Source organism: Salvia hispanica, chromosome 3, assembly GCF_023119035.1.
Source record: "Salvia hispanica cultivar TCC Black 2014 chromosome 3, UniMelb_Shisp_WGS_1.0, whole genome shotgun sequence".
Classification (NCBI taxonomy): Eukaryota; Viridiplantae; Streptophyta; class Magnoliopsida; order Lamiales; family Lamiaceae; genus Salvia; species Salvia hispanica.
This window is the reverse complement of record NC_062967.1, coordinates 30,035,489-30,062,270: the sequence shown is the minus strand read 5'-3', so window position 1 is coordinate 30,062,270 and position 26,782 is coordinate 30,035,489. Positions and strand designations below refer to the sequence as shown.

The 26,782-nt window shown below is 37.7% G+C and overlaps 6 protein-coding genes across 13 annotated transcripts; 3 read left to right on the top strand and 3 right to left on the bottom strand.

Moving 5' to 3' along the window:
* The first annotated feature begins 4,265 nt into the window (after positions 1–4,265).
* On the top strand, positions 4,266–5,096 carry LOC125211361 (3-hexulose-6-phosphate isomerase). Its single transcript, XM_048111105.1, has one exon. The coding sequence runs from the start codon at positions 4,290–4,292 to the stop codon at positions 4,893–4,895; it is 606 nt and encodes a 201-aa protein (XP_047967062.1). The 5' UTR covers positions 4,266–4,289; the 3' UTR covers positions 4,896–5,096.
* A 614-nt stretch (positions 5,097–5,710) lies between these two features.
* On the top strand, positions 5,711–6,929 carry LOC125211360 (heat stress transcription factor B-2a-like). Its single transcript, XM_048111104.1, has 2 exons — positions 5,711–6,130; positions 6,205–6,929. The coding sequence occupies exons 1-2, from the start codon at positions 5,909–5,911 to the stop codon at positions 6,688–6,690; spliced, it is 708 nt and encodes a 235-aa protein (XP_047967061.1). The 5' UTR covers positions 5,711–5,908; the 3' UTR covers positions 6,691–6,929.
* A 1,056-nt stretch (positions 6,930–7,985) lies between these two features.
* LOC125209826 (E3 ubiquitin-protein ligase XBAT33-like) lies at positions 7,986–11,890 on the bottom strand. Its single transcript, XM_048109405.1, has 11 exons — positions 11,708–11,890; positions 11,313–11,490; positions 10,987–11,012; positions 10,679–10,750; positions 10,354–10,526; positions 9,847–10,007; positions 9,706–9,764; positions 9,569–9,615; positions 9,341–9,484; positions 9,173–9,264; positions 7,986–8,778 (listed from the first exon to the last, which is right to left on the bottom strand). Exons 1-11 carry the CDS (start codon positions 11,888–11,890, stop codon positions 8,240–8,242), a joined length of 1,674 nt encoding a protein of 557 aa, XP_047965362.1. The 3' UTR covers positions 7,986–8,239.
* Positions 11,891–12,421: 531 nt separating this feature from the next.
* Positions 12,422–12,965, bottom strand: LOC125215668 (stamen-specific protein FIL1-like). Its single transcript, XM_048117163.1, has 2 exons — positions 12,669–12,965; positions 12,422–12,569 (listed from the first exon to the last, which is right to left on the bottom strand). Exons 1-2 carry the CDS (start codon positions 12,928–12,930, stop codon positions 12,562–12,564), a joined length of 270 nt encoding a protein of 89 aa, XP_047973120.1. The 5' UTR covers positions 12,931–12,965; the 3' UTR covers positions 12,422–12,561.
* Positions 12,966–14,978: 2,013 nt separating this feature from the next.
* On the top strand, positions 14,979–18,154 carry LOC125215666 (E3 ubiquitin ligase BIG BROTHER-related-like). Of its 5 annotated transcripts, none has more exons than XM_048117158.1 (9): positions 14,979–15,103; positions 15,637–15,710; positions 16,084–16,262; positions 16,356–16,596; positions 16,912–16,949; positions 17,040–17,096; positions 17,222–17,358; positions 17,719–17,827; positions 17,908–18,154. In XM_048117158.1, the coding sequence occupies exons 3-9, from the start codon at positions 16,119–16,121 to the stop codon at positions 17,944–17,946; spliced, it is 765 nt and encodes a 254-aa protein (XP_047973115.1). In that variant the 5' UTR covers positions 14,979–15,103; positions 15,637–15,710; positions 16,084–16,118; the 3' UTR covers positions 17,947–18,154. The 5 variants fall into 5 exon arrangements, with proteins under 5 accessions (XP_047973115.1, XP_047973119.1, XP_047973117.1 ...); XM_048117160.1 differs by having other exon boundaries at positions 14,999–15,124; XM_048117161.1 differs by having other exon boundaries at positions 15,000–15,103; positions 16,070–16,262.
* Positions 18,155–18,170: 16 nt separating this feature from the next.
* Positions 18,171–22,493, bottom strand: LOC125215665 (probable transcriptional regulator SLK2). 4 transcript variants are annotated; one of them, XM_048117156.1, is made up of 10 exons: positions 22,452–22,493; positions 20,846–21,891; positions 20,568–20,699; positions 20,349–20,397; positions 19,959–20,173; positions 19,795–19,863; positions 19,479–19,579; positions 19,282–19,375; positions 19,133–19,202; positions 18,171–19,048 (listed from the first exon to the last, which is right to left on the bottom strand). In XM_048117156.1, the coding sequence occupies exons 2-10, from the start codon at positions 21,734–21,736 to the stop codon at positions 18,351–18,353; spliced, it is 2,319 nt and encodes a 772-aa protein (XP_047973113.1). In that variant the 5' UTR covers positions 21,737–21,891; positions 22,452–22,493; the 3' UTR covers positions 18,171–18,350. The 4 variants fall into 4 exon arrangements, with proteins under 4 accessions (XP_047973113.1, XP_047973112.1, XP_047973114.1 ...); XM_048117155.1 differs by lacking the exon at positions 22,452–22,493 and adding an exon at positions 22,304–22,431; XM_048117157.1 differs by lacking the exon at positions 22,452–22,493 and having other exon boundaries at positions 20,846–21,378; positions 21,478–22,107.
* Positions 22,494–26,782: the final 4,289 nt, after the last annotated feature.

Below are 26,782 nucleotides of genomic sequence, written 5' to 3'. Positions count from 1 at the left end.
CGACGCGACACTCCAACATCTGGAGTATTAGTTGAAATTTCTGGAATTGTTGTTACACTAGGTAATTGTTCTTGGTTAATGGAAGTTGTGACTTGAGTTAGCTCTTCAAGAGCTATCTCACTGTTGGGCTTATGATTCATTACATAGTCTTCCTCTAAGAATGTGGCATGAGTGCTCACAATCACTTTCTGATCTCTGAGACTATAGAATTCATAGCTTTCGTTCCTCTAGGGTATCATATAAACACACAAACCTCCGTCCTAGATTCCAGCTTATTTGGATCCTTTTCCAATACATGGGCCGGACACCCCCACACTGCTGAGATGTTCCAGATTGGGCTTCCGCCCATTCCACAACTCATATGCAGAAGTAGGAACTGATTTAGAAGGTAAGTGGTCTAAGAGATAGGTTGCTTTGAAAGCAAACGCATGCCCCCAAAACGAAATAGGTAACCGTGCATAACTCATCATCGAGCGGACCATATTTAACAAGGTCCTATTCCTTCTTTCAGCTACGCCATTCTGTTGGGGTGTGCCCGGCGCAGTCGTTTGGGATTGTATTCCCGCTACTGATAAGTATTCCAAAAACGCATTTGATAGTCTTACCATGACGCGTCTCTACTTTAGCCTTAAACTCCTTGAACTTGTCAAAAGTTTCAGACTTGTAGCGCATCAAATAGACGTATCCAACTTTCGAGAAGTCATCTATAAAGGTGACAAAGTATCGATAGCCGCCCCTTGCCTCGGTTGACATTGGTCCACACACATCAGTATGAATGAGCTCAAGTACTTCCTTGGCCCTATTCCCCTTTGACCTAAAAGGTCTCTTAGTCATCTTGCCTTCGAGACAGGATTCACACTTCGAAAATGGTTCCTTCTCAAGACCTTTGATAAGATCTTGATCAACCATCGCATGAATCCTTCTTTCGTTGGCATGACCAAGTCTAAGGTGCCATAAGTACGTATCATTCATTGAACTTGAAGGTTCTTTTCTTTTCTTAGAAATTTTCGATGTAGCATTGAGTTCTGATTTACGTTGATTAAATTGTGTAGAAGTGATTGTGTACAGATTGTTTTCCATGATACCACGACAGATATAAGAGCCATCTTTCTTAATAACGCAATTGTCATTAAAAGAAATCGAATATCCATCAAAAGACAATTTAGAAACTGAAATTAAATTTCTTCTAAAAGAAGGTATCAACAAAACATTCTTCAAAATCAAAAATCTATCACTAGAAAAACGTAAATAAACGTCTCCCACTGCAACGGCCGCCACTTTCGTAGCGTCGCCCAGCTGGACTTCGATCTCACGATCATGTAACCGTCTTGTCACCTGCATTAAGTCAGGATCAAAACATATATGATCAGTTGCTCCAGTATCAATAACCCAAGTATGAGTAGATGTCGAAGCCAAACATGACTCGACTACTAGAGCATGGTGCATACCTGTAGCCTTGCCCTTCTTAGGACAATCTGGCTTCCAATGACCTTTCTCTCCACATTTGAAGCACTTTCCAGTTGGCTTCTTGTCACCTCTCTGTTTCTTCTTTCCCTTAGCATTCTTAGCTGCCACTGGGTTCGGTGCCTTTTTCTTTCCTCTTCTAGGCTTAGAGCCAGAGGAATTAGGCGCCAAACTTAGCATGACTACCTTAGCTTGAACCATAAGGTCCTCCGCCGACTGAAGTTCAGTCAGCAGCTCAGCCAAAGTATAATCCCGCTTGTTCATCTCGAAGTTGAGCTTGAACTGCTGGAAGCTAGGGGGAAGACTCTGAAGGATTATAGTAACCTGGGACTCGGGATCGATCGTCCCTCCCAAAACCTCAATCTGATTGAGGTGGCTCATCATCTCGAGGACATGTTGCCTCACAGACGTGCCTTCCTTCATAGACTTCGTCATGATACTCCGAAAGGCTTGAGACTTAGCCGTTCGATTCTGAGTACCAAACAGATTTGTAAGATTTTGCATAATCTCGGCGGCAGTCGCCATGGCAGAATGCTGATGCTTGAGTACTGAAGACATAGATGCCAACATGTAGCACTTAGCCATCTCATTCGCCTTATGCCACCGTTTATGCGCATTCTGAACTCCCACCGAGGCATTAGCCGCGGGGACTGGAGGCTGTGGAGTGGTGAGTACAAACTTGTACTCTTCGGCTGTGAGAACGATATCCAAGTTTTGTTTCCATTCGATGTAATTTTGGCCCTCGAGTTTGTTTTCTTTGAGAATGGCAGAAAGAGGATTAAAAGACATCTTGACGGATTTTATTGCACTGCAAACAGAAGAATTTACTATTTGTCATAAACTTATGTAAGGAAATTGAGTAGATTAACCATAAAACTTTTCAAAATCTTACAACAGCAAAATTAATAAATTGTATCCTCCTTTGGAGGTTAATACGCATTAAAATTTTGACAATTTTACTGGTCACAACACCGACGCATCAATATCTTCCTCCTTTGGAGGTCAACACGCCTAATGCTGCCTAAGCACGACCATCAGATTTAGCATTACAGAATTTTATTTCTACAACACACTCCCATAACAATGTTCATGTGCTGATATCAAAACTAAACTATCTCATAAATTCTGATTGAACCATGAAACTCGCAGTTCCTTAGGATTATTGTCCCCAATTTGCAGGTGGCAATAATATTGGGAACCGCTTTCTAGTTCATTCTATTTATTATGTGAGAAGTCCGCCCTTATGAACTTATTGTTTTCGTAGGATTATTGTCCCTACTTTGTAGGTGGCGATAATATTAGAAAATCGGCTTCACAAAATTTGGCAGTCTAACCGATGGTGACCATATATAAACTTTTAGTTCATAATTATCGCTTAGATATTTGAGTTATGGTTTTTCATTAATTATCCTTTAGCCTTAAGGCAGATTAAGACTAATTAAATTCTGTTGGTATTTAATTGACTGGATAATTAAATTTCTTATTATCTTTAATATCTTAGTTTAGGAATTATTAATCTAGAATTTAATTCTTATTCATGTCATACTATAAGATATATCTAAAATAAAGTACATTATTTATAATCTTAATTAGACATGAAAAATTAAATTCACATAATTTCTCTAGGGTCGGGCCGCGCCAAAGAAGAAGAAGGGCAAGGCGGTCGGCGAGTCCTCGCAGCCCGGTGTTGACGACACTCCCACGCGGAGGAAGTGGACGGAGGATGAGTACGCCGGCGTGGCCAAGGCGTCGTTGACGGTCTGCGACGATTAGAGCAGCCTACAGGAGGAACTGCACCGCATGGGAAGGACTACAGCGGGGAGGAGTGCCGGAAGGGGTGGGAACGGATCAGGGCCGCGGTCGGCCGATTTTCGGGGTTGTACGCCAACGTCCTCCGCCGGTGACTAGTGGGCGTATGAGGAGGACGCCGGAGGATAGCGAGAGTCGGTTCCCCTTGCGGGGAAGTATAAGGAGTTCTTCTTGCAGGGAATGCTATGTGTTGGCGAAGGACTCAGAGAAGTTCGGGCGGGGTGCGACGGCTGGGTGGCCGATGAAGCGGAGATTGAACTATTACGGCGACTACATCGGCGCAGCGGTGGATCCCACGACCTCCCGGATCTTGAGGAGTTTCCGTCCCCTCCATCCGCTACTCGTCGCCCTCGCCCGGTTGGCCAAAAGCGGGCGCAACGGGCAGCGAGGGAAGGATCCCCCCTATCGCCCCATGAGGTCATCTCGGCCCCCCCACCCCAACGCGCGTACACGTTATTCTCGCGTGCAAAGACGGAGGAACGTATGTTCGAGGTCTTCCAAGAGTGGAAGGCCGCAACCGACCCCACGGAGAAGATGTTCCTTTACTCGATGCTCGAGAACATGCGGGTGGATTTGGATGCATCGAGGGCACTTGTGGGGGGTTCAGACGCGGGCTCAGATACCCCGGGTGGCGGCGGCGAGGACGGCGGCGGCGACGACGAGGAGTAGAGAGTGGCGGGGCTCGTGTGTGGAAGCCCTTTTTTTTAAAAAAAAATCATGTATTTTTTTTTAATCAATGTACCTTTTTTTTAATGAAATGAATGAATTTTCCCGTATATGTCTCGTAAATTTAATTCCGTAATTTAATCGTAAATTTTATTCCGTAATTTAATCATAAATTTTATTCCATAAAATATAGTTGTTTTTAAATTATTTTTATTGCGGTTGGCCTATAATGATGTGGCAGGTGGATTTTTAGTGCGGCTGACTGGGCAGGAAAAGGGAGGCTGTGGATTATATTAGGATAAGGCAATAGCGAAAACAGAGGAGAAACAATCAAAACACTCGGAACTCCAATGGCTAAACCCAAGGAGCTTCAATCTTCCGAATCAGCCGATTTGGCCGCCCAAATCTGCAATCACCTCTCCTCCGTGTTCACCGCCCCCACCGCCCTCCCTCCCCCCCTCAGCACGCTGGTCGACGAGATCTCCGCCGCCTCCAGCCGCGGCGGCAAAATCTTCGTCTACGGCGTGGGCCGCGAGGGCCTGATGATGAAAGCCCTATGTATGCGCCTCTTCCACCTCGGCCTCCCCGCCCACTGCGTCTTCGACATGACCACTCCCGCGATCGGGCCGCCCGACCTCCTCATCGCCTCCGCCGGCCCGGGCGGATTCTCCACCGTCGACGCGATCTGCGGCGTGGCGAGGGGCGGCGGCGCGCGGGTGGTGGTGCTGACGGCGCGGCCGGAGAAGGTGGGGTGCGCGAGCGCGGTGGTGGCGCATATCCCGGCACAGACGATGGCGGATGATGATGGGGCCGGGTCGGGTCGGGATTTGCTGCCGATGGGGAGTGTTTATGAGGGGGCGATGTTTGTGCTGTTTGAGATGCTGGTTTACAAGTTGGGGCAGGTGTTGGGCCGGAGCCCCGACGAAATACGGGCTCGCCATACCAATTTGGAGTAGTTTTTATGTTTCATTTTCTTCTCTTCTTTTTTTTTATGTAAAAACCTTTGAAATTTGAGTTTTTTTTAAAATAAACATGATCAATACCACCTCCTTATACTAGTAGTATCATTTTAGAGATTCAGAGGTCCTCTTACACAAATTCAATACATTAAAGTAATTTATATATTCTCCAGATTTCTAATAAAATTTATTTGAGGATTCATTCTGTAATAAGAATCTATGGTGGCCGAAATTACTAGAACTATAATTTTAAAATTTAGATTACTCTATTAATTTAGTTAGAGTATCAATTCCGTAACATAAACATTTCTAGTTTACAAAGAGAATCATGCATGAAAAAGTTTCTAGTAAATATCACTGGCCAATTACTTCATAGCCCGTCCATTGAAAATATGCTTATTATTAGAGATAATACGGATTTTTAAGAAAACTTAATAATTAAGAGAAAATGAGAAAAGGTGGATAAAATAAAATAAAAAAGTAGGCAAAGTGTAAAGAATTTTTTTTATTTTTAAAATAAAATTATTTTTCGCATACTCAAAATTATAAAACGTGACTATTTTTTAATGGACACGGGGATAAAGGATTAGAAAATTCCAAAACTACAAAATTATTTTGCTAGTGTGAAACCATGCACAATCTCGATGAAATTTTGAGAAAAGCTGCAATCTACTACCAAAACTATAAATACATTAAAAAAAAAAAAAAAGCATCCAACAAAATTTTCTCAGTTGTTGAATATTGAAAATTCCAAATTACTAATATAAATATAGTGTTCGTGTAGACCAGCAAACCAATTTCTGTGCCTGCGCAGAACCTTCTTCACATTCTGCATTTATGCTTTCTCCATTCCGAAACTTCTTCTTTTCCTGTTCAATCTCTTTCTCTCTTTTAAATTGATCTATGCATCATCACAACCTTGGAGAATTGCTTCGTCTTCAATTGAATTACTACTATTGCAACTGTAAATGCGGTTTGCGTGATTTTGCGGTGTTGAATTAGGCGGCTGTATGGCTTCGCCGGGCGAAGATATGTCTAGGCCGATTCCAACGCCGTTTCTGATCAAAACCTACCAGCTCGTCGACGATCACGCTGTCGATGGAATCATCTCGTGGAACGCCGACGGATCCGCTTTCATCGTCTGGAATCCGGCGGATTTCGCCAGAGATCTGCTCCCCAAGTACTTCAAGCACAACAATTTCTCCAGCTTCGTTCGCCAACTCAACACCTACGTAAGCTTGAACGAATGAGCAATTTAATTTCTGTAGGATTTGGATGTTTGATTTGAGGCGTGCGTCGATTTTAGGGATTTAGGAAGGTCGTGCCGGATCGTTGGGAGTTCTCGAACGATTGCTTCCGGAGAGGCGAGAAGCAGCTCCTGCGCGACATTCAGCGGCGGAAAATGGCGCCGAAGATCTCTACATCGGTGGAGCAGGTGATCTCATCCTCTAATTTCAGCGGCAGCGCGGCGGAGCTGATCGACGAGAACGAGCGGCTGCGGCGGCAGAACGTGGAGCTGAGGAGAGAATTGGGGGAGATGAAGAATTTATGCGACGGCATTTACGCGCTGTTGTCCAACTACGGCGGCGGCAGGTGTGAGGAAGGTGTGCGTGCTTGTAAATTGTACATGACGGAGAATTTGAAGGCTCTGGAGCTTCTGCCGTCCACGAGACTCTGCGGAGAAATGGCGGCGGCTGAAGGTACGTCCGCGGAGGATGACATGGATTTGGAGCTCCGGCTGCCCGGAGGAGATGCTAAACATGAACCGTTTGATGGTGGGGAATATGTGTAATTAGCATTCGAAGTAATTAGTGCGACTTTTTTATCGAGGATCAATAATGGTTCTCATTTACTATTTGAATTTCGATTTGTTAATTGGAGGAAAAAAAAAAAAGTTCAGATTAGTATATACTCCTATGTACTTTGACCGTGACAAAATTAGAATTTGGAACGGTGGTGTGTTTTGAATAAAATATAAACATAATTTGACCAATTCTGCATGCTATTCTATTCCTATTAGGTCATGATTATTGACCACAAGCATATTATACTAGGTATTTTGCCATAATATTTTAGTCCCACAATCGGGCTTCGTTTAGCCCTTAATCTAATTTTTAATATATTATTCTGTTGATTTTTAAATTAAGTAATTTTACTTTATTTGAATTATGTAAAAGATTATTATAATAAAAAAAATATTTTTCAATCATCTGCAAAAGAATTTAAATAAATATGGAGTATATAAGTATAAAAAACAGCAAAACATTTGAAATAGAAAGAATCAGAAAAATAAGAAATGAGGATATAAGCCACGCACAGGTGTGTGTAATTTAGCTTCAGAGTAACAAAAAAAAAGACCTTAAGGGCGGACGTCCGCACAGGTGGGTGTCTCCAATGGTGGACGTCCCGGTAAGACGTCGCCGACGTCCGACCGGACGTCCACCGTAGTGGGTGGGAAGGGCGCCCACGCCCATCCCGAGTGCCCGTCGGATGGCCTCGCCCCTCGCATCGACGTCCGACCGGACGTCCGCCACTGCGGCGAAGGTCGGATGTTCCGGTCGGACGTCCGCAATTTTTAAATTTTTTTTTTTTAAAAAAGAAACTCTATAATTTTTTTTTCTACTACTATATTTTTAAAAAAAAATTCAAATGATATGTTTTTTTTAATGAAATATTCGTATTTCCCGTTCGTATTCGTGTCGAATTTTAATTCCGTAAATTTTAATTTTAATTATGAATTAATTTAATTGTGGGAAGGGCTAGTGGAAGTCCTAGTGCAGTGGGAAGGACTAGTGATGTGGCAGTGGAATGGGAAGGGCGAGTGCTGGCAGACAGTTTTTGTGGGAATGGCTAGTGGAGGTCCTAGTGGAAGGGGCGCCACCGGAGACACCCTAAGGCCTCAAGACAATTTACATGCGATTTTTTTTATTTTACATTTTAGGAAAAGGGGGTGTTTGTAATAATATGAGAAATTACTAAGAACACAATAATCTCTCTAGTGATTGCAAAAATTTCTTGTTATAGAAGAAACAAATTGTCTTTCTACAAATTATTGTTTTATTTGGTTTTAAACTTCAGAAGATTTTAGGATATGAAAAGGATATTAGACAAATTAGCTTTGTTTTCACAACTGGAAGTTTTTTGGTACTTGTGACAGAAAAGCCAATCACAATAACTCAATCCTATTCTGATCTACCAAATTTCTTTACAATCCTAATACACTGTCTCCCAACCACAAATACAAGTGAAACAAACCAAAAAACTAAGGCCTAATCTCAATCTCAAGAATCAAAATCCACCACAATAGCAAATAATATTTATTTACCAACTCAAAGCATTATTCATGCATTGATCTCTGCATTGCATTGATGCTCCCTGCTACAGCTTCTTCTCCCCCAGAACATATTTGAGCACGTCGTTTTCTCCGACCTCATCCCCTCTAGCTTCTCCTGTTCGCTTGGTTCGGGCTGTGGAGGCTCCTGTGGAGGTTCCCTTTCTCCGGACTCAAAATCGGGACAAGGGCCTTCGCTGCATGTGCACATTGGGATAGTCACGGAAGGAAACGGACTGCAAGTGACTGGGCAGAACATATCTGATGAGACGGAGGCGACATGATTCTTTCTCGTATCTGGTGAGCCAGCAGCCTCCGATGCGGTGTCCTGCTCGCGTTCTCTTGGATGGAGCATGCAGGGGGTGCATAAGCCGAGTGATAAGGGTAGTTTTATGTCTTTAGATGAAGAGCCGGGTAGTTTGCCGAAACACAGAATGCTGTGCCGGCAAAACGGGCAAGGAATGGAACCGAGAGGTATTGAAGATTCTGAAGGAATGTTGGTTGAGCAAAGGTAGAGAGCACATCTTACACACAGTTGATGTGCACATCCTGGATGTAAACATCACCATAAAACCACATAAATTAGATAAATATTTCAAGATTTTGGAATTTTCTGTGTCACATGCAACTTTCACAACATAGTATACTAATCTAAGATTTCACTCAGTGGTATGGTATGGCAACATATAGTCTACTTTCAAATCTTCCACAAGCAAAAGGGATCCATCCACTTCGAGTTAGACCATTTGATACGACGTATATTTCATGTAGTTTATATTATTCTAAGCACTTTCAGTCATCAAGAAAAACCCGGATACTCTTGGCGAGAATATAACTTCATAATAAGTAACACTAACTAGAGGAGGGCTTAATGGAAAAAACAAAAACAGGGAATATAGATTAGGAGGAGAAAATGTCACAGGTAAAGAGACAGACAGCTAACCTTCAGCAGCCACGCTACAAGCTCTCTCGAGGCAAACTGCGCACATATCTGCATCATCTGACCCGGTAGCAGAGGACTGCAACCCATAGTCTCTGCAGCAAGTGCCTAATGAGTATAGAGAAAAATCGATAGGCAGTCCAGGAATTAAGGAATTCACATAGGAGTTACCTAGCTATATTTAGGACACTCAGAAGTGGCAGTGATAAATAATTAGAATGTGGAAATGTTGGGAGAGGCAAATCAGAATTAGGAGCCAGCAGTGGTTCAAGCCAAAGACGCCCCCACATCCTTGCGACGTCAATGGGAAGCCATCTAAACAGTGTATACACAGTTAATTATAGTAAGGAAAAACTTAAATGGCCAGAGTGCGAAAGAATAGATTTACAGGGAATATACCCATTGCAATTTAGCGACAAACGACTAGCACCTTGAGCAATAAGGATCTGCAGAAGTAGAAAACTGTAAGTGTAACATGTAATATGTCAGCAGTAAATGCAAAGAACCTATGGCATGAAATTACTACATATCATCACCTGGCAACACTTTAAATTTCCTCCGCACGCAGCATAGTGCAAAGGAGTGCTCCCAGCACCTATAAAATCACAGATAGATGATAAAATAATGTGATAAACAAGAAAGGTTTTGAACGAGCATTATGTGGCCATGGAATATACCTATCAAATCCATCGATGTTCCGTAATGAAATGTCACAGCTGATACACTGGCGTGAAGGTCAAGTAGGAGCTGAACGCAGTCAAAATATCCATTCAATGCCGCCATGTGAAGAGCAGTAATGCCACCATCTGCAGCCTTGTTTACAAACTTAGAGAGAGCACTGCCATGTAAGAAGGAAAATATACGATAAGAGCAAATCTAGGCACAAGCTCATTTCAAGCTCAGAGAAGATGCATTTTGTCAGTTTCAGATCCTGATCAAACAAGAGTCGCACATTTAAAGGTAACAGATAAATCTTTAACGAACAAAATTTCTCTAAGTTTAAGCATGATACCACATTGATCATTCGAATGAATTCATTTGACCTTTAAAACCTCAATTGAAAATTTCTCAAAGCAGCATGACCTAGCACTCCCATCAGTTTCCATTTCCATTTTGCTATGAGTGAAGGCTAAGATAAATGTTACTATAGTGGATGCAGAAAAACATAAAACCTCAGTCTGCACCTGGTTTTATTATTAGAACCATCGCTTCCATCACTAACTGTTTGGGCATTCGGAGGCTCGAATGGAGCACTTGGCACAAAATCACTAAGCACCAATCTCACGCATCGCGTGTGTCCATTGACTGCTGCAAAATGGAGAGCAGTCCTTCCACTAAGATAATCTGCTCTAGTAACCTGAAGTATCCCAGAACCGGTCATCAAAGTTACATGTATGAATTCTTGAACTCTATATGTATATCAGCTAAACTAGTCACGATTGCAGGATAGGTAAACCATAAAGTTGTTGCAAAAGATCAAATACATCATATTACACAACTTTCACTCACATTGCATCTAAAGAGAAGAAGAGTTTGAACAACTTCCCAGTGCCCGTATCGACACGCTTGCATCAGAGCTGTCTACAAAAGGAAAACATATGGTATTTAATGACTACTACTTTATGATTTAGCATAGATCCAGCATCATTTGTTCATCGAAAAAATTCCAAATTAAACTATCTACACCTATCGAACAAATCAAAATCACACCCAAATCCACACCGAAAGAAACAATTATAGCTTTATGAAAATGACAATCTTTCCCCAAAATTACACACTTCGAAAAGTAATGAAGCAAAATAGAGATTTTCCCTTACCTGTCCACAATACGGTGGAGCATATTAACAAAAATCACATGTCACTAACGCATTAACTTAATTCGTTATTTACAATTATTACCGTCAAGCAATTTTTTAATCAAAGTAATTAACCAATTTTATTTAAAATTTTTAATACAAATCAAATATGTGAAATATTGATTATCTCTTACACAAGTTATCAATAATCTCACAAACAAATGTTGATTACAAACAAAACAAACTTACAAAACCAACTTCATGGCCTCTTTTCTCCAAACTACTACTAGTTTCTTAGCATAAGCTCTAACAACAATATCATGTGCTGATGTAGCTCAGACAGTAACCATGGAAAAGAGATTCATCGTTAGGCCCTACGGTGTGGTTTCTGGTAGTCCCTTGCCTCTTTACAAGACCAGACTCGATATATGTGTTGCTATATGCAGAGCCCTTTTCTGAGACAGTGTCCATATTGATATTCCAAGGATCGCAGCCGTTGTCCTCTGCTTGGGTGCACTGTGAGACCTGAGTTTAGCCCGAGATGACTTGGTATTCGCCATGTAATTGGGATGACTGAGATAATCACCAAACGCACTTCTAGAGCACTCGCTAGCTCCTAGCAGGAGTGAGCGGGGCCCTTAGGTTGCCGGTCTGTCTAGACGAAGCTGAATTCACTCTCGGGCTGTTGTCAGCAGTCCTCTCAAATACTAGGATTGATTGGTTTTTGGAGCTTTGAGAAAACTCTCTTTGAATGCTCCTGTCCTAAGTCATTATTCTTCCATGCTGAGAAATAGTGGGAGTTGGGAGCTGCTCGGTCGTGAGGCTTCCACGTGTCTATCTCCAGTATCTTGTCATTTTTCTCGTCGTCGCTGTGACCACTCTCTAACGAGGCCTCGGGGAGGTTGTTCCACGCGCTTTGTTCCATCCAGTGATTTAACCATCTGCTGGAAGTTAGATGTCACGACTTCTCTTTGTTACCAACGTATGATCTTGAATGATGCTGCTACATTTCACGAGACACGTTAAACGAATGTAAATTGCTTAGTTTATTGAATACTCCCCGCTGTCCCAAAGTAAGTGACACATTTCATCTTATGAAAAAACTTAAAAAACTTTTATTCTCTAAAGTCTCATCTCTCTCCTACTTTATTGTCTCTCTATTTAACTCATATTGTCTCCTACTTTATTGTCTCTCCTAAAGTAAGTAGGATTTATAATTATATGTATCGGATACATATTTTTAAATTTTTTATGGGATACATGATTTCAAATTGTTGAAACTTTTCTCACCAAGAAATGAGAAGAAATCAGTTTTACGATATTTAGCAAATTATGTGGAATTTCTTAACTTAGAGAAATACGTGAAATCATTATATCTTGAATTGAATGTAATAGGTTTTTAAGTCTATCATTCAAAAAGAGAAGTCTTACACGTTCATAACAACGAGGCAACAAATATTGAAACCATGTTTATTGCTTATTTGGCGATACTTTAACTTTGGTATGAACTAATATTACATGGTGCATTACTAGAAAAAAAGAGAAGAAAAAAGTGGAAAAAGCGTTCCATTATTGTGGATGATCAAAATTCCAACTTCAGTTTGCTGTTGCAAGAGAAAAAAATCAAAAGTATTAAAATCAAAGGATTGTAATAAGAAAAAATGTCAAGGAAAGGAAGAGCAGATAAAGCATGATATATATACGGCAAGTGAGAGGAGGAAGGTTGCATTGGGCCGGGATGCGAGAGGCAATGCGGAGGGTGCTACACAAGCAGTCGCGGTTAATGGACTGCAGGGCGCCACAACAATCGGGGCTTGGGTTCCCCACGGCCCCGGGGACCACGTACGGCGTGCACACGTTCAGAGCTGACAAGGCGGACGAGCAAGGTTGTGCTAAGCTTCCGTCCATAAAAAACATCGCACCCACCAGCAAAACCGCGAAAATCGCACTAAAAAAAGACTTCATTTCTAGTATATGTAGGCAAATGGAATGTACTTGTATAATTGTATTTATATTTTGTAGCTACCTTCAAAGTGTGTATATTTATAGCCCAACTATACCCAAGTTTTGCATGACCAACCTAATTGCTATTTGTGTGTATGCATCAAACACACACATGACACAACTAACTATGCTAGAAGAAGAAATAATTGGCAGAAAATACAAATAAAATAGGTAGATTGATACGTGGATACTAAACATTTGATGACACGATAAAGGATAAACAATGTTAGGAATGTACACTATTTAACTAGTTGGACGTTAAGAAAGTATTGGGCTGGGCCAGGGTGGGCTCAAATCGGATTGAATTTGAGTTAAATGGACTGGCCCTTTAAAAGTGAGTTTTAATATTTTTATATTAAGTTTTACTTAATAAATATTAATATAAATATATATAAACATAAATTAAATCTATAGTAAATTTTTAAATAATTTTGTGGGCGATAACAGCATTATAGACAATTTAGAAGGTCAGCTAGACAACAAAATGGCAGAAAATTAAAGAAATACTTCCCCGTCCTTGACAATTTTCGAAACGATACGAATTTTAAGGCATAATCAGTAAAATAAGATAAAAAACTTATAGCAAATGTGATCTATATTTAAAGGACGAAAGAGACTTGATAAAAAAACTTATAGGTTTCTCCGAGGTCCATTCAATGAGGGCATTCAGGAAAATCTTAATAATTTAAGAGACTTGGATATTAAATCACATCCCCTAAGTAGTGAGTATTTAAATCAAGATATTTTTCTCATTTACTAAAATATACTCTAGATACATAAATATACTAAAATAAATTATCGTGTCTATGTGTGGCATTTCTAGGTTTTTGTTATGTGCGATTTTTGCTACTACTAATTTGTCAAAACAGATCGACTATCTTCCAAATTTTATGCAAAATGTATTTTTAGATCTTTTTAATTAATTCATTTCCGGAACGTGGAAATTGAGATTGTGTTTTTTGGATTATGGTTTGCCTCAAACTTAGATGTTTATTAAAAGAGAAAATGAAGTAACGCCAATATAAATTGATCGAAATCTAATTCAGTATTTGAAATTTGAGTTCACCATAGTCCACATTGTTTTTGGATTATGTTTGCATTCAACTCAGGTGTTTTATTTAAAGAGAAAATGAAGTAATAATGCCAAATTGCCAATATAAATTGGTCGAAATTTAATTCAGCATTTGAAATTTTAGATTTAATTATTCTCTCACCACATAATTTATAAATAAGATAGTCCTATGTATTTAGATTAGAGGATATATAACTAAATCAAATAATAAAATTTTGAATACTTATTATCAAAATACGTTAATACGGTTACATGGATTAAATAATACTAGTAAAATTTTGAGTACTTGTTATCAAAATACATTAAAAGTTAGATGCCAAGTTTGATGTTGGTAAAAAAAATTTAAATTTTCAAAATTTTCATGATAATAAATGTTAATAACCCTAGTTAAAAAGGAGCAAGAGAATTTTACCCATAACTTGAAAAGAAGTCTTCCATTTTTGGAAGTCTAATTCTTATTTTCAAGAATAAAGACACTTAGATCACAAATTTTCATAATTATAGTCAATTTCAATAGATTTAACAAAACATAAAATTTCAAATTATGTCTCTGTTTATAAAAAACTTTTCTTACTCAAAATATATTTGTTTTAGTACTATTAAATACAATTTTTTTAAAAAAAAAAACTTATTTTTAATAAAATGAGATACAGTACAATGAATGATTATTTAAAAAAAAAAAAAAAGATACTAATGTTCCACAATTTAACCATCTTAGCGGATAAAGATGCTTTAAAAAATTGCAAAAATTGATGGAAGTAAGATTTCACAACATTCCAAGATCGATTAGAAATTCAGAACAAATAACAGAGCAGCTGAATTCAGACGGCCGCAATTCTTTTTTCAAGACAAGGTGAGAAGTAGGGCCCAATTTTTCTGACTTTTCCCACCTCCTCCTACATATAAAAACGTCTCCTTTTTCTTTTCTCTTTTTTAATTTGTTCGGTTACATTTTACCTCACTGTTTTTACTTCAGTGTGTGAGGTGGAGGAATGCAGGCTTTGGAGTGAGAAACCAAGAGAGAGAGAAGGGGGAATTCAAGAATCCATTTAATCCTCAGAGGTTGCCAGCTCCCTCTTTGCTGTAACATTTCTTCAATTGCTCGTTTTACTTCAAGAACCCATCTTTTTTGGGCTCCTTGTTTTGATTTTGTTTTTCCATGGCAATTTCTTGTTCTTGATTGGGTATGAATACTGATCTGTGAAATTATGTGAGCAAGATCCTGTCTTTTTTGTTGGTTTTTGGTGCTTGTTAATGGTGGAAGTCAATCTTACTTGTGAAGCCCTCACTTAGGAAATGATTGATTTATTCAGTGAATAAATTACATTATCTTTATTGTAAGTATCATATGTGCCTGTTTTATATTGAGATATTACTTGTTTCTTTGATCATATGTGTTGCATTCTTCAAACTAAGGATATACTATCTTTTTTGTTTATAGAAATCAGTTGGTATGAGTTGATATTTTTTGTTTCTTTTAGCTTTGAACAAAGATCCTTGGGTCAACTACATGTCTTTAAATAATAATTTTGACAGCTTGACCCATTCTTCTGTATTTCTTTATTTCAATATTGATTTCTCATGTTGATTTTAAGGGAAGCTGAAGATACTGTTATCTAATTACCCTGGCTATGTGTAATCACTGAGGTATTGTGCATTTGAGCTTGAGGTTAGTTCGTTATCTTTACACTTGAGATGATTTCTTTCATGTTTATGGTGATATATTGTTCTAGCTTGGTTTATATCATGAGTCTTGATGTTTAATTCTAAAAACTTGAAGAGGTTTGGTTGGACTATGCCGCAGGTGTATGAACTGAAATAGATTTGGTGTATTGTTTTCATTCATGTTTATGGTAATATGTTGTTCTAGCTTGCTTTTTCTAATGGGCTATTGATGTTTAATTCTAATAAACTCGGAGAGATTTGATTGGACTAGGCCGGTGGTGTATGAAATGAAAGAGATTTGTTGTCAAACTTATTGTCTTTTCTAGAAATGCCATGTTGCTTTTCTGAACTTGATTCTTGAAGTACGAATTAATTAGGGGACCTTAAAAACCGATTTCAAAGATTTCATTCCATGATGGCTGAAGCACCGGTGATGGACAACGAGGTCTATAATCATTATTTGACTGGTATGACGCCGGCTGAATTTGCTGAACATCTCAAGGATAGTTGCCCGGAATTTGGCGATCTAAATGTTCAAGAGCTTCTCTTAATGCAGGTAGATTGAATGGTTGAAGACTGCTTTCTTGATAGCTGAGGATTAACTCTTTATCTAAGAAACTTACTGACATTTACATGTTCAAAACAACAGGAAAGTGCCTTCCAATTCATTCAGAACAAAAACCAGAACAAGGACACGGCCTCCAGCTATGGTGAAACTAGTGACGACAATTTGGTTTTGGAACATGAGAATGAACTACCGCATGGAGGAAGTATCGAGCACCAATTAGCTCTTGATGAAGCCTTAGCAAGAGCACTGGAACTGGGGGACGACTTCAACTATCTATCTGTCAATGAGGATGCAACACCTGCTGTTACTGTTAGCGCAGTTGGTAAAACATATTTCCTAAGTGCTTCATTTCTAACCTTTCTTACTATATAAATTTCCCCTTATTTGTGTATATAAAATCTAAGGACTTTCTTGTCCGATGTGCCTTTGTTGTTTGAGTTAATTTCCTTGTTTTCTATGGGGATTGAAATCAGTCTCGATGTGCTCTTTTGGATGTATGCCTCTTAAAGATGGATTTTTAAGGGGGGAAAAAGAGCACTACCTATTGCATTTTATTAATTCTATATTCTCCTGTATTATTCCTTGTTTTAATTCTTATGTATTGCTAATGCTAAGAGGATTCAAATATAAATTACAGATAACACAAGATCAACTTCGAGAGCCACGCCTAGCAGGGTAATATTCCAATTCTCCACCTATTGGTCATTATTCTGTATGCCAAAAATTCAAAATCAGTGTATATTTACTGTGTCTCAATCTATGCAGGCTGGAAGTCAAAACATAAGGCAAGATGACTTCGATCCTGATACAATGACTTACGAGGTTGGTTTTGCGGCTTGTATCAATTCTTTGCTAATGTCTTCTTCCAACTTTAAAAATCTCTGCTTAGGAATTGTAAAAGTGTGGCAACACATGAATATCTTTCTTAAGTCTGTATTTGCCATTAGGAGTTGCAATCACTGGGAGAATCTGTTGGAAGCGAGAGCAGAGGACTTACAGCTGATCTCATCTCACGGTTACCAACATTCAGACACAAATCAAGCAAATCTGGCTTGTTCTCGAAGAAAAAGAAGGAAACAGAAGAGTATGGTTTCTCTAACTCTCTGCATTCCCGTTTCCTTCGATTATGTGGTTTGATAGCAAAGAACTGCCAAGGAATAAGATAAATGAAGCCTTTGGAAGATACTCCTACATCAGAAGTTGTACAACAATCAACTACTTTTACCGTCATTGTTAATCTTATCAAACCTATGTATTCCTGTCTTCTACCTTTGATCTAGTATTTTGTAAGTTAGCACATCCTATATAAGATAGTGCATTCTAAGTAGTGAGGCATTGCATTTCATTTCTCCAGGAAAGTGTGAGAAAGAAAAACCTCAATGTAGAACAACTTTTCTTTCATCGTGTCGCCTAACTTGGGGTTGTATGTGGCTAATTCTTTCAGGTGTGTGATATGCCGTGACGGATACAAGCAAGGAGCTAAAGTGATCAGCTTGCCTTGTGCACACCAGTATCATTCAAAGTGTATCAAAACTTGGTTGCAGCAAAACAAGGTAATGTGATTAGAGATGAAGTAGTATTATTTAAAGGTAATTGAAAAAAATTGAGGTAACCAGTTTTTAATTGGTTGCAGCAATGCCCCATTTGCCAAAAGGAGGTGCAAGACAACTAGTTCATCATGTTAGCGCAGAGCAGAGCAAGAAGAAGTTGCAGCTTGCGTAATCAAGGATTTCGACTTTTGTTATATCATCATCGTCTGTGTTTATGAACAATCCCAGATACACTGCCTTATATAGATGATATTTATATCCCTCTGTTTTGTGAGACAGTCAACTAGAGAGGGAGATTGATGGAGTTTTCATGTTCAAGTTCTTGAATTACTTTGACGTGTATGTCTATAATGAAATTTCAATTTCATTGCAATTCAATACAAAGATTCAACATAAATTTTGAAGTTTAAATATGCAAAACACAGTCAAATGAATCCTAAGTGAAACCAACCTATATAAACACATTCTCCATATTCCACTACCTCAGAATCTGTATATATGTAGTATATAAAATAACACAGATTAGTTATCCCTTCCAGCTGAAGTTCATGCTTTCATCAAGATCATTGTTGAAGAAGCTGTTTTCGATGAACTCATGGGAAATGTCTGGAGCTATCTCATCAGAAGAACGAAGGCTCTCTGGAAAATATGATGATTTTTGGTCATAGCCATATCCCATATGACCAACAGATGCTGAAGATTCACTCTTGAAAGAAGCATCTTTGAAGCTATTGCCTCTGCTTGGGGGCTGTGGTTGAGCGTTCGACGTTGAATCCGGGTTTTGAATCTGCACGGCTGCTCCCGCGTTGTTCTTTCTGTTCATGTTATGCAGAAACTGCTGAAGCATCTGATGTTGTAGTGTTTGGTTGTTTTGTGAGAGCAGAGGTTGACTCTGCTGTTTCTGCGGTGCTTGGCTACCAATCTGCGGGTTCTGAAGCATTCCCGGAAAAGCACCTGAAGACCCGGGAGTCGTGGGGACAGAAGAAGAAGACCCCTCGTGCTGATTTACGCTATTAGTTGAGTTCATTGAGTTCTGTCTCATCAGCAAATTCTGGAAGTTAGTCATTGCAAGACCACCATGTGCTGATCCAGTTAGAGCTCCTCGACTCCCCAGATGCTGGCTACTGAGCCCAGGATGCAACGCCATGAGCTTGTTGAGTGTGTTGTGATCTGTCATCTGGACCCGGGACGCAGGAGAACATCTGGGGAAACTGTTCAAGCCCTCTGCAAACATAATTGCAATGATAATCACCAAATGGCTATTCAATCTTCATGGGTTTAGAACTTTAGATATAGACATGTTCTTACCTATAGGGCTTTTCTTTTGGTCTCTGCAGAAATCCATCAAATCTTTCATGCTATTAACGACATCCGCTATCTGAAAACAGTAGACAAATATGAGAAACCCGATGCAATGGATTGTGAATGTTAAAGCGTATGCAATGGTTAAAACATGCCTGTAGGCACCGGACATGTCTCTTGGAGAAGCCGAGATCATTCACTGACTGTAACTCCAAACTCCGAGCAAGTTGGAGCCCGGCTGTTATGACCCTGTAACGAAAGAGCATCGAATTAATACCCCAGGCAGTCGTTACGCCACCACACCAAGAAGAAGGAAATCTACACCAATCAAAGTTTTCGATTCCCAACTCACATAGTACTGTTCGCCTGTAAATCTTGATGGGAAACACCATCAGCTCCGCTCTCAGCTATCGTGCTTTGACATTTCTGGGCGACCTGTAGCAATCGATTAACCTGCAGCAGAAATTTGTTCTATAAGCTCCACAACATAAATATTTGTGTATAAACCACATTCATTAGTTATTATAGCTGTTCATCACATGCAACAACGAACATATTAGCATTAAACTAAACGAAGATTTGAATAGTAACAACATGGAAAATACACTACATGCTGGCAACACGAATGTAGGGATAAGTCCATGTGAACTCAACCAAAAGATGTCTACCTGAGATGCAACAACTCGACGAGGAAGAAGTTCTTCATGACGCCGGGCACAAAACTCCCAAGACAAAATCTGAAAAAAGTTTTGGTGAGGCTATGTTAACCAAAGTGAAAACATAAACAAGAGATCGCAACAGAACTTTTATGTTGACTAATATTGCATTTTACCTTTAAATCAGGGGTGAAAAGAATGCGAAGATGACCATCACGGACCACGCGGAGTTGCTCATACACACTTTCTTGAACTGCCTTTTCATACTCCAGCATCATTATTCCCGAAGGGAATTTACTCTCACGAGGCAGGTCCAGGAACAGTAGCTCGTCAATTACACCACTGGCAAACTTGATCTCCTCCAGTCTAGGGAGCACTTCAAAAGTTGCCTCTGTAAAAAACAACAAGAGAAGGCCAAACGTTCAGAGCACTAAAGCTAGACGACTCGCAAGTTACTTAGCAAACAACACATGCTAGATTGTTTGATGCCTTATAGTATAAGTAGAATATTGTTTCAACAAATAAATTAACATAGGCAACATCTATAGGTTGAGATTAAAACGCACCAAACCCTTTTCCAGATTTTGAGCCACAAATGTCACAATGCCATGCATCCTGCGAAAGAAAAGCAAAAAATTACAGAATCGGCTTTAAGGGTACCAAAGACAGAAGGATGAACAGAAACAGGCCACGGGCAGAAAAGAGAAAAGTAAATGATTGTCATGGAAATGTTGTGTTTCGTTGTATGCCAATAAGCAAATAGTCAAAGGATAAGAGAATAATACCATTGCAGCCTGAGGAAACACCCCGAGTGAATGCTGCCCAACGCTATTATACAGTGATAGACACCATCTCTTCTTCGCACGTGGAGAGTAAAACTCTGCCACAAAATTTCTCCAATAGACAATGGTATTGTCCTAAAGGGAAGCAAGTAAGTCCAGCCATCATAAATCAATTATAAATGACATGAGAGCTGTATATCATTATCAACATGTAAAGGAGAACAGAACTCAACCAAAATAAATGGTATGCTGGTAAATTCAAATGAAATTAAAGTACTAACAGCAGGACGTTGTCGATGGTGATACAAATATTGCATTAGACGACGAGAGCATACACCACCATCATTAGGTTGAACTGCGGTTGAAGATGGCATTCCCTGAATTTGAAGCTGGTGTCTTGACTGCAACTGCTGCTGTTGCTGCAATAGCTGAACTCGCTGCATTGGCGACATAGCCTGTAGAATCAGTTGCTCTTGCTGCCTTAGTCTCTGTTGCTGGATCAAAGCTTGCAATTGAGGATTCGAGTTCTGTAAATGCATGAAATCTTGTCTCCGCAATAGCTGACGCAAAACCTGCTGCTGCGCAATATCTTCCTGCCTTATATCCAAACGGGGTTTTTTCTGCAGCTGAGACATTGTAGCTTGGTCGAGCGCGAAAGAACCGTGCACACTTGCACCACCAGGAAACTGAAGCTGTCCCGTGCGTGGCAAAGACGTGGCACTAGATACTCCATGATGCTGCTGGCTGTGCTGCGAAACAGCATCTTGATTCGAGCTTTGTTGCACAACTGAGGATCCATCCATGACAGAAGAGCCTGAAATGCTAATATTATTAGATGAGAATGACATAGGCGAGGCAGGCAAGCGCATGTAAGATTCGGTATTAACACTGGCACTTCTTTGAAGGTTGTGACCTCCTGAAAGTCCCGAGTTCGCATCAGTAACCAAAGAACTTGCCCCAACACTGGGGCCAGAGCTTGCCAAACTGTTTAAGACTACATTGCTGACATCCCCAGAAAAGGGACCAGGTAGTGAACTCAACGAGTTCCCAAAATTTGCACTGAGCTGGGAATTTCCCGGAAACTGGCCTTGTCCATCCCCTCGAAAGAAAACTCCTGAGCTTGAAGATAGTTGAGCTGTTCCTACGGGGTGTGCCACCCTCGGAGGCACCATCGGTAACAGGGATCCAACGAACAATCAGTTCCAGCACTCAGAAATCAGAATCTAACACAATGACTACAACAGTTCAAACCAGCTAAACAGATATCCCCCAAAACTTCGGTCATCTATGCCAGTTTTCTCACTGTAAGATGCTTGCAGACCCAGGGCTGTCAGCAAGCAGAGAATCAGTAGGCAACAAATACAGCTAAGAAACTAACATGAATATAAAACAAAGCACAAGTAAAAAAGATCCATGAAAACCCCCAAAACTATTTTCAACAAACCCTAATTTCCAGCCACTGAAATTTAGCACAAATTCAATAAAGCACATAACTTTAGCAACATAAAAATGAAAGAAAAACAGAAGCAAATTATTAACAACGAACCCTGATGTTCAGCCATTGAAATTTAACACCAATGCACTAAAGCACATATCTTTACCAAGTAAAAGAAAAGCTGAAGCACAAATCCATTAACACTAAAATCAGCTACCACCAACAAAACCCATCTTACATCCCGTGGAATTCCAATCAGAAAAGAAAATGAGGGATCAATCAAACCCAATTCGATGTTAATTACTTCGGATTTCCTCACGCAACTCTGTTTCTTTCTCATGTTAAGCTTCAAATTAGTTCATCTCATTTCGAAAAGTCACAAACAACAAAGTGAAACGATAATCAGAGGTCTGCAATTGAAATGCTGAATTTAGAAATTTGTATAAACTTACTTGTGATAAGAAAAGGGGAAAGAAAATTAAGCTGGTGATCGGTGCTCAGCTCAGTTACATAGCGGGAAACAAAATAGGGTCACCGGCTACAGACGGTCGAGAATCTTTGGTCACCGGGTGCAGGCGGTTAGAGACACGTGTCGGATGATTAGTAGGGAGTGTTCACTGTAGTAGAATCCAGGGATCTCGTCTGTCCAATGTTTACGTGGCGAGATAACATTGGAAGCTGGAATCGCGAATTGTTCGTTTTTAAGGATTCATTTTTTGTAATAAATTTTCAAATAACATCAGTTTTTTTTAACTCACAGCCAAATTGTTTTTTCTGTAATAAATTTACTGTAAGGGATAAATTCATGATATTTTTTAGATAATTTTAATTTTATAGAATACCAAATTAAATTAGTTTCTGTAATTTATGCACAATAGTCTTATTTATAATTTATTCTTTATCATTTCCACACAATTTTTTTTTCAAAAGGTATTCATTTCATTTTATTCTTTTATTACTTCAAATGTGTGTAATTGAATATTTTATACTCCTTTCATCCTTAAAAAATAGACAAACTTGTATATGACACAAGTTTTAATATGCAATTTGTAAAGTAAAAGAAATGGAAAAAATACGAAAGAAAGAGAGAAAAAATTATTGTAAGTAGTATTAGTGGATTGTTATGTCGACATTATTAGTGGTGTGTAAAACTAATCTATTTATGGAGGAACAGAGAGAGTACGTTTTACTAATAAGATTTCAAATCAAAGTGATCATATTCATTCACCCAATTAATATTATTGCCCAAATGATATTTACTGTGAGTATCAAATATTTTAAATTGAAAATTTAGTAGAGGTAATATGTCCCAAAAATTACCAATATTGGTCTAATTTGTATTTTCCATTAACTTAAATTTGGTCAAAAAAACATAAACTTATCCCTTTTAGTGAAATTTTGATGAGTTAGGAAAAATTAAACTGATTCGGTGGAAAATTCACTACAAAGCCTAATTTCATTAGTTTTGCAACCAACTTTAAGAGTCTGTGAGAAACACTAAAATTTGGCTATAATTTGCGATTTTAGAGACCCCTATTTTGATATTTTCTTCAATTATCTTATGATGATATTTTGATTTTGTATCTGCTACTATATATTATTGAGTTGGTGTACATGTGTTTCAAATTGATAATGTAATTGAATTATTTGTAAAGTGAGTTAATAAAAAATTGATAAAATTCACATGCGATCATATTCTTATAGAATAATTTGGATGCTTCAATAAATATTTCATCCAAATAAGACCTCGTGAAAAATGTGAGGTAAATATTAAAATTTATAATTTTTACAACTGATTTCTTAACGTTGGGGATGAACTATAATCTAACAATTTTTCATGGTTTTCTAGCAATTTTTGTTTATCAATATTCAAGGCTTGTCTTTTATTAGTGTTTTTACAATGTTTTATTTATAGTGTAATGGTCGGATCAATTAATATCGGATGAAGGTAAATTTGACGATTTACTTGGCAATCCAAATTAAACCTTAGGTTTAGGAATTTTTGAAGCTATGACCTTTCATAGTGTATAGGTTGACCAACAAATTAGAAAACTAGGTATGAGTTTTGTTCCTTGATTTGTTTTATTTGAAGAAGTTTAGATATTAAAAAAAATGTAAATCGCTTTATTGAATTGGTAACCTTTTTAGCCCACAAAACATGAATATATAAGCAGCCCATATGTTTATATGGGCCCAGCTTTAGCATAAGATGAACACCAAATTCTTTGGGCTGAATTCTATGTATATATAAGAAAAATTGTTTATATACAAACCCTTGAATATTAATTTAGTCATGTATTTTTTGCATGTACTACTATCTCCCTAGGCATCCCATAAGATGTGGGATAGTAACTATTTTGTGGGTAGATAAATAAATGGTGAAAATAACATTTCTGCTCTTTTACATAATATATGGCAAAAATATTTAAATATAAGTATTGATTAGTAGAGGTATAGTATTATTAGTTCATGTTGTCCCTACATAAAAAATATATTCAACTCATATGATTTAAGATGACCCTAAATACGTCCAGTCATAATTACTTACTTAATTATGAGATCCAATATATTGAAAAAGAGTTTTGAACAACTAGATTTAGATCAAATACAAAACAATGTTATTTAATTTCAACCACAACACATATGACAAACCTAAATGTGGATGGAAGAAAATAGTAGTACTACTAATCAACTTCATATCCAAATCATAGTTGATTTTCAAATCGTCATCATTGCAAAATGATATTAATAACAAATAATTTTATTTTAAATTTGAGGGGAGCTGTCCATGTGGCCAACTATTGATTATATTTTATAGAAATTGTCACATAATCACTTTATAATCAAGCTACTCTATTTATACACTTTATAAACAAGCATGGTTTATAATAAGAGCTGTCACTTTTGAATTACCATGATTAGTTGGACAAACAAACTACTTAAATTACAAAGAATATTAACTTGAAAGTTTTAGCTTAAGTTAGATGTTTTAACTCGCAAACAAATTGATGAATTTTATAATAACAACATAACACCCACCAATCCCTATCTTTATTAGTTCTTTGATTTATTATTAGGCTGCTGCATTATCATTTTCTATTGGCGGTTGGCTTCTCATTTTCATAATCAAGATTTTTCTTATATTTTCTATTGGTGAATGAAAAGACTTTTGATTTGTTTTAGTTGGAGTGTTGTGACGAGTTTAAAAGAGTAGTCTAGTTCTTGAATGCCTATATATTAGAAGTGTCAATTGAGTGAGTATTTTGATCAAGAGTTATTTAGATTTAGGCTAATCAAAGAGAGTTAGAAGTTTCCATTCTTAACTCAAAACATTTGAATTACGAATTAGCTCAAGAATAAAATTTGGAGTTTCCCACTTTAAATTAATACTTTAATAGTACTATTCTTTTAGAACATTCATTGTCATGTAGATACGAGTCATATTTAATTATACATTTATACTAGTATTCTCATTAGCTTATAAATGTTGATAATGTCATAGGTGTATATTATAGTACGTAATAAAAATATCAAGAGAGGACCATTGTAATTGATTATGGATATATAAATTTTAAACACAAAGTTTAAAGATCATAATGGATATTAAGATATGAAATTATATAAGAGAGATAGTCAAAGACCTTTTCATTTATAAAGAAGAAACAGAAACTTAAACCTTATTTATAGAAGCAGATCCCATTATAGATATTGGATTGTTTTACCAAAAATAAATAAATTATACACTGCTAAGATCTTTATTTGCCAGGATTTGATATAGTACTAAAGATATTAGTATTGATTATAGCCCTAGTTCCTCTTATGATACATTTAAATTATGAGTCGACAAGATATGTAGTGTTACTAGCTAGTTCATTACCAACCCACAAAATTATGAGGGAACATCTTTTTTAGTCCACGAAATTTGTCAAAGTATCATTTTAGGTCCATTAACTATGGGTTAATACCATTTGAAGTACTTTTTTACTATTTCCAATTTTTTCTAGACGAAAATACCCTCGATACCTTAAAGGGTATATTTTTGAGGGAACATCTTTTTTAGTCCACGAACTTTGCCAAAGTATCATTTTATGTCCGCGACCTTTGAAAATATCATTTCAGGTCCATCAACTATGGGTTAATATCATTTGAAACACTTTTTTACTATTTCCAAATTTTTCTGGACGAAAATACCGTCAATACCTTAAAGGGTATATTTTTAATAAACTTATCGTATACTCATATTTTTTATAAATATCTTTACAATATATTTTTGATGAATTTTTAAATATAATTTGACCTTCAATATTATCACTTAATTATGTGACATGCAAGTAAAATTGCTTCTTCAATTTTTTATATTAAAGAATTTTAAAATTGAATAAAAAACTTTTCTTTAATAATAAAAAATTTAATAAGGATCTTTTCTTGCATGTCACAAAATTAAGTGATAATATTGAAGCTCAAATTATATTTAGAAAATTCATAAAAAATATATAGTAAAGATATTTATAAAAAATATGAGTATAGAATAAGTTTATTAAAAATATATACCCTTTAAGGTATCAAGGGTATTTTTGTCCAGAAAAAATTGGAAATAATAAAAAAGTACTTCAAATGATATTAACCCATAGTTGATGGACCTGAAATGATATTTTCAAAGTTCACGGACCTAAAATGATACTTTGACAAAATTCATGGACCAAAAAAAATGTTCCCTCTTAAAAATAAGTATTTTGATTTTTTGAATCGTTTATAATATGTAACGTACCAAAGAAAAAGCCAA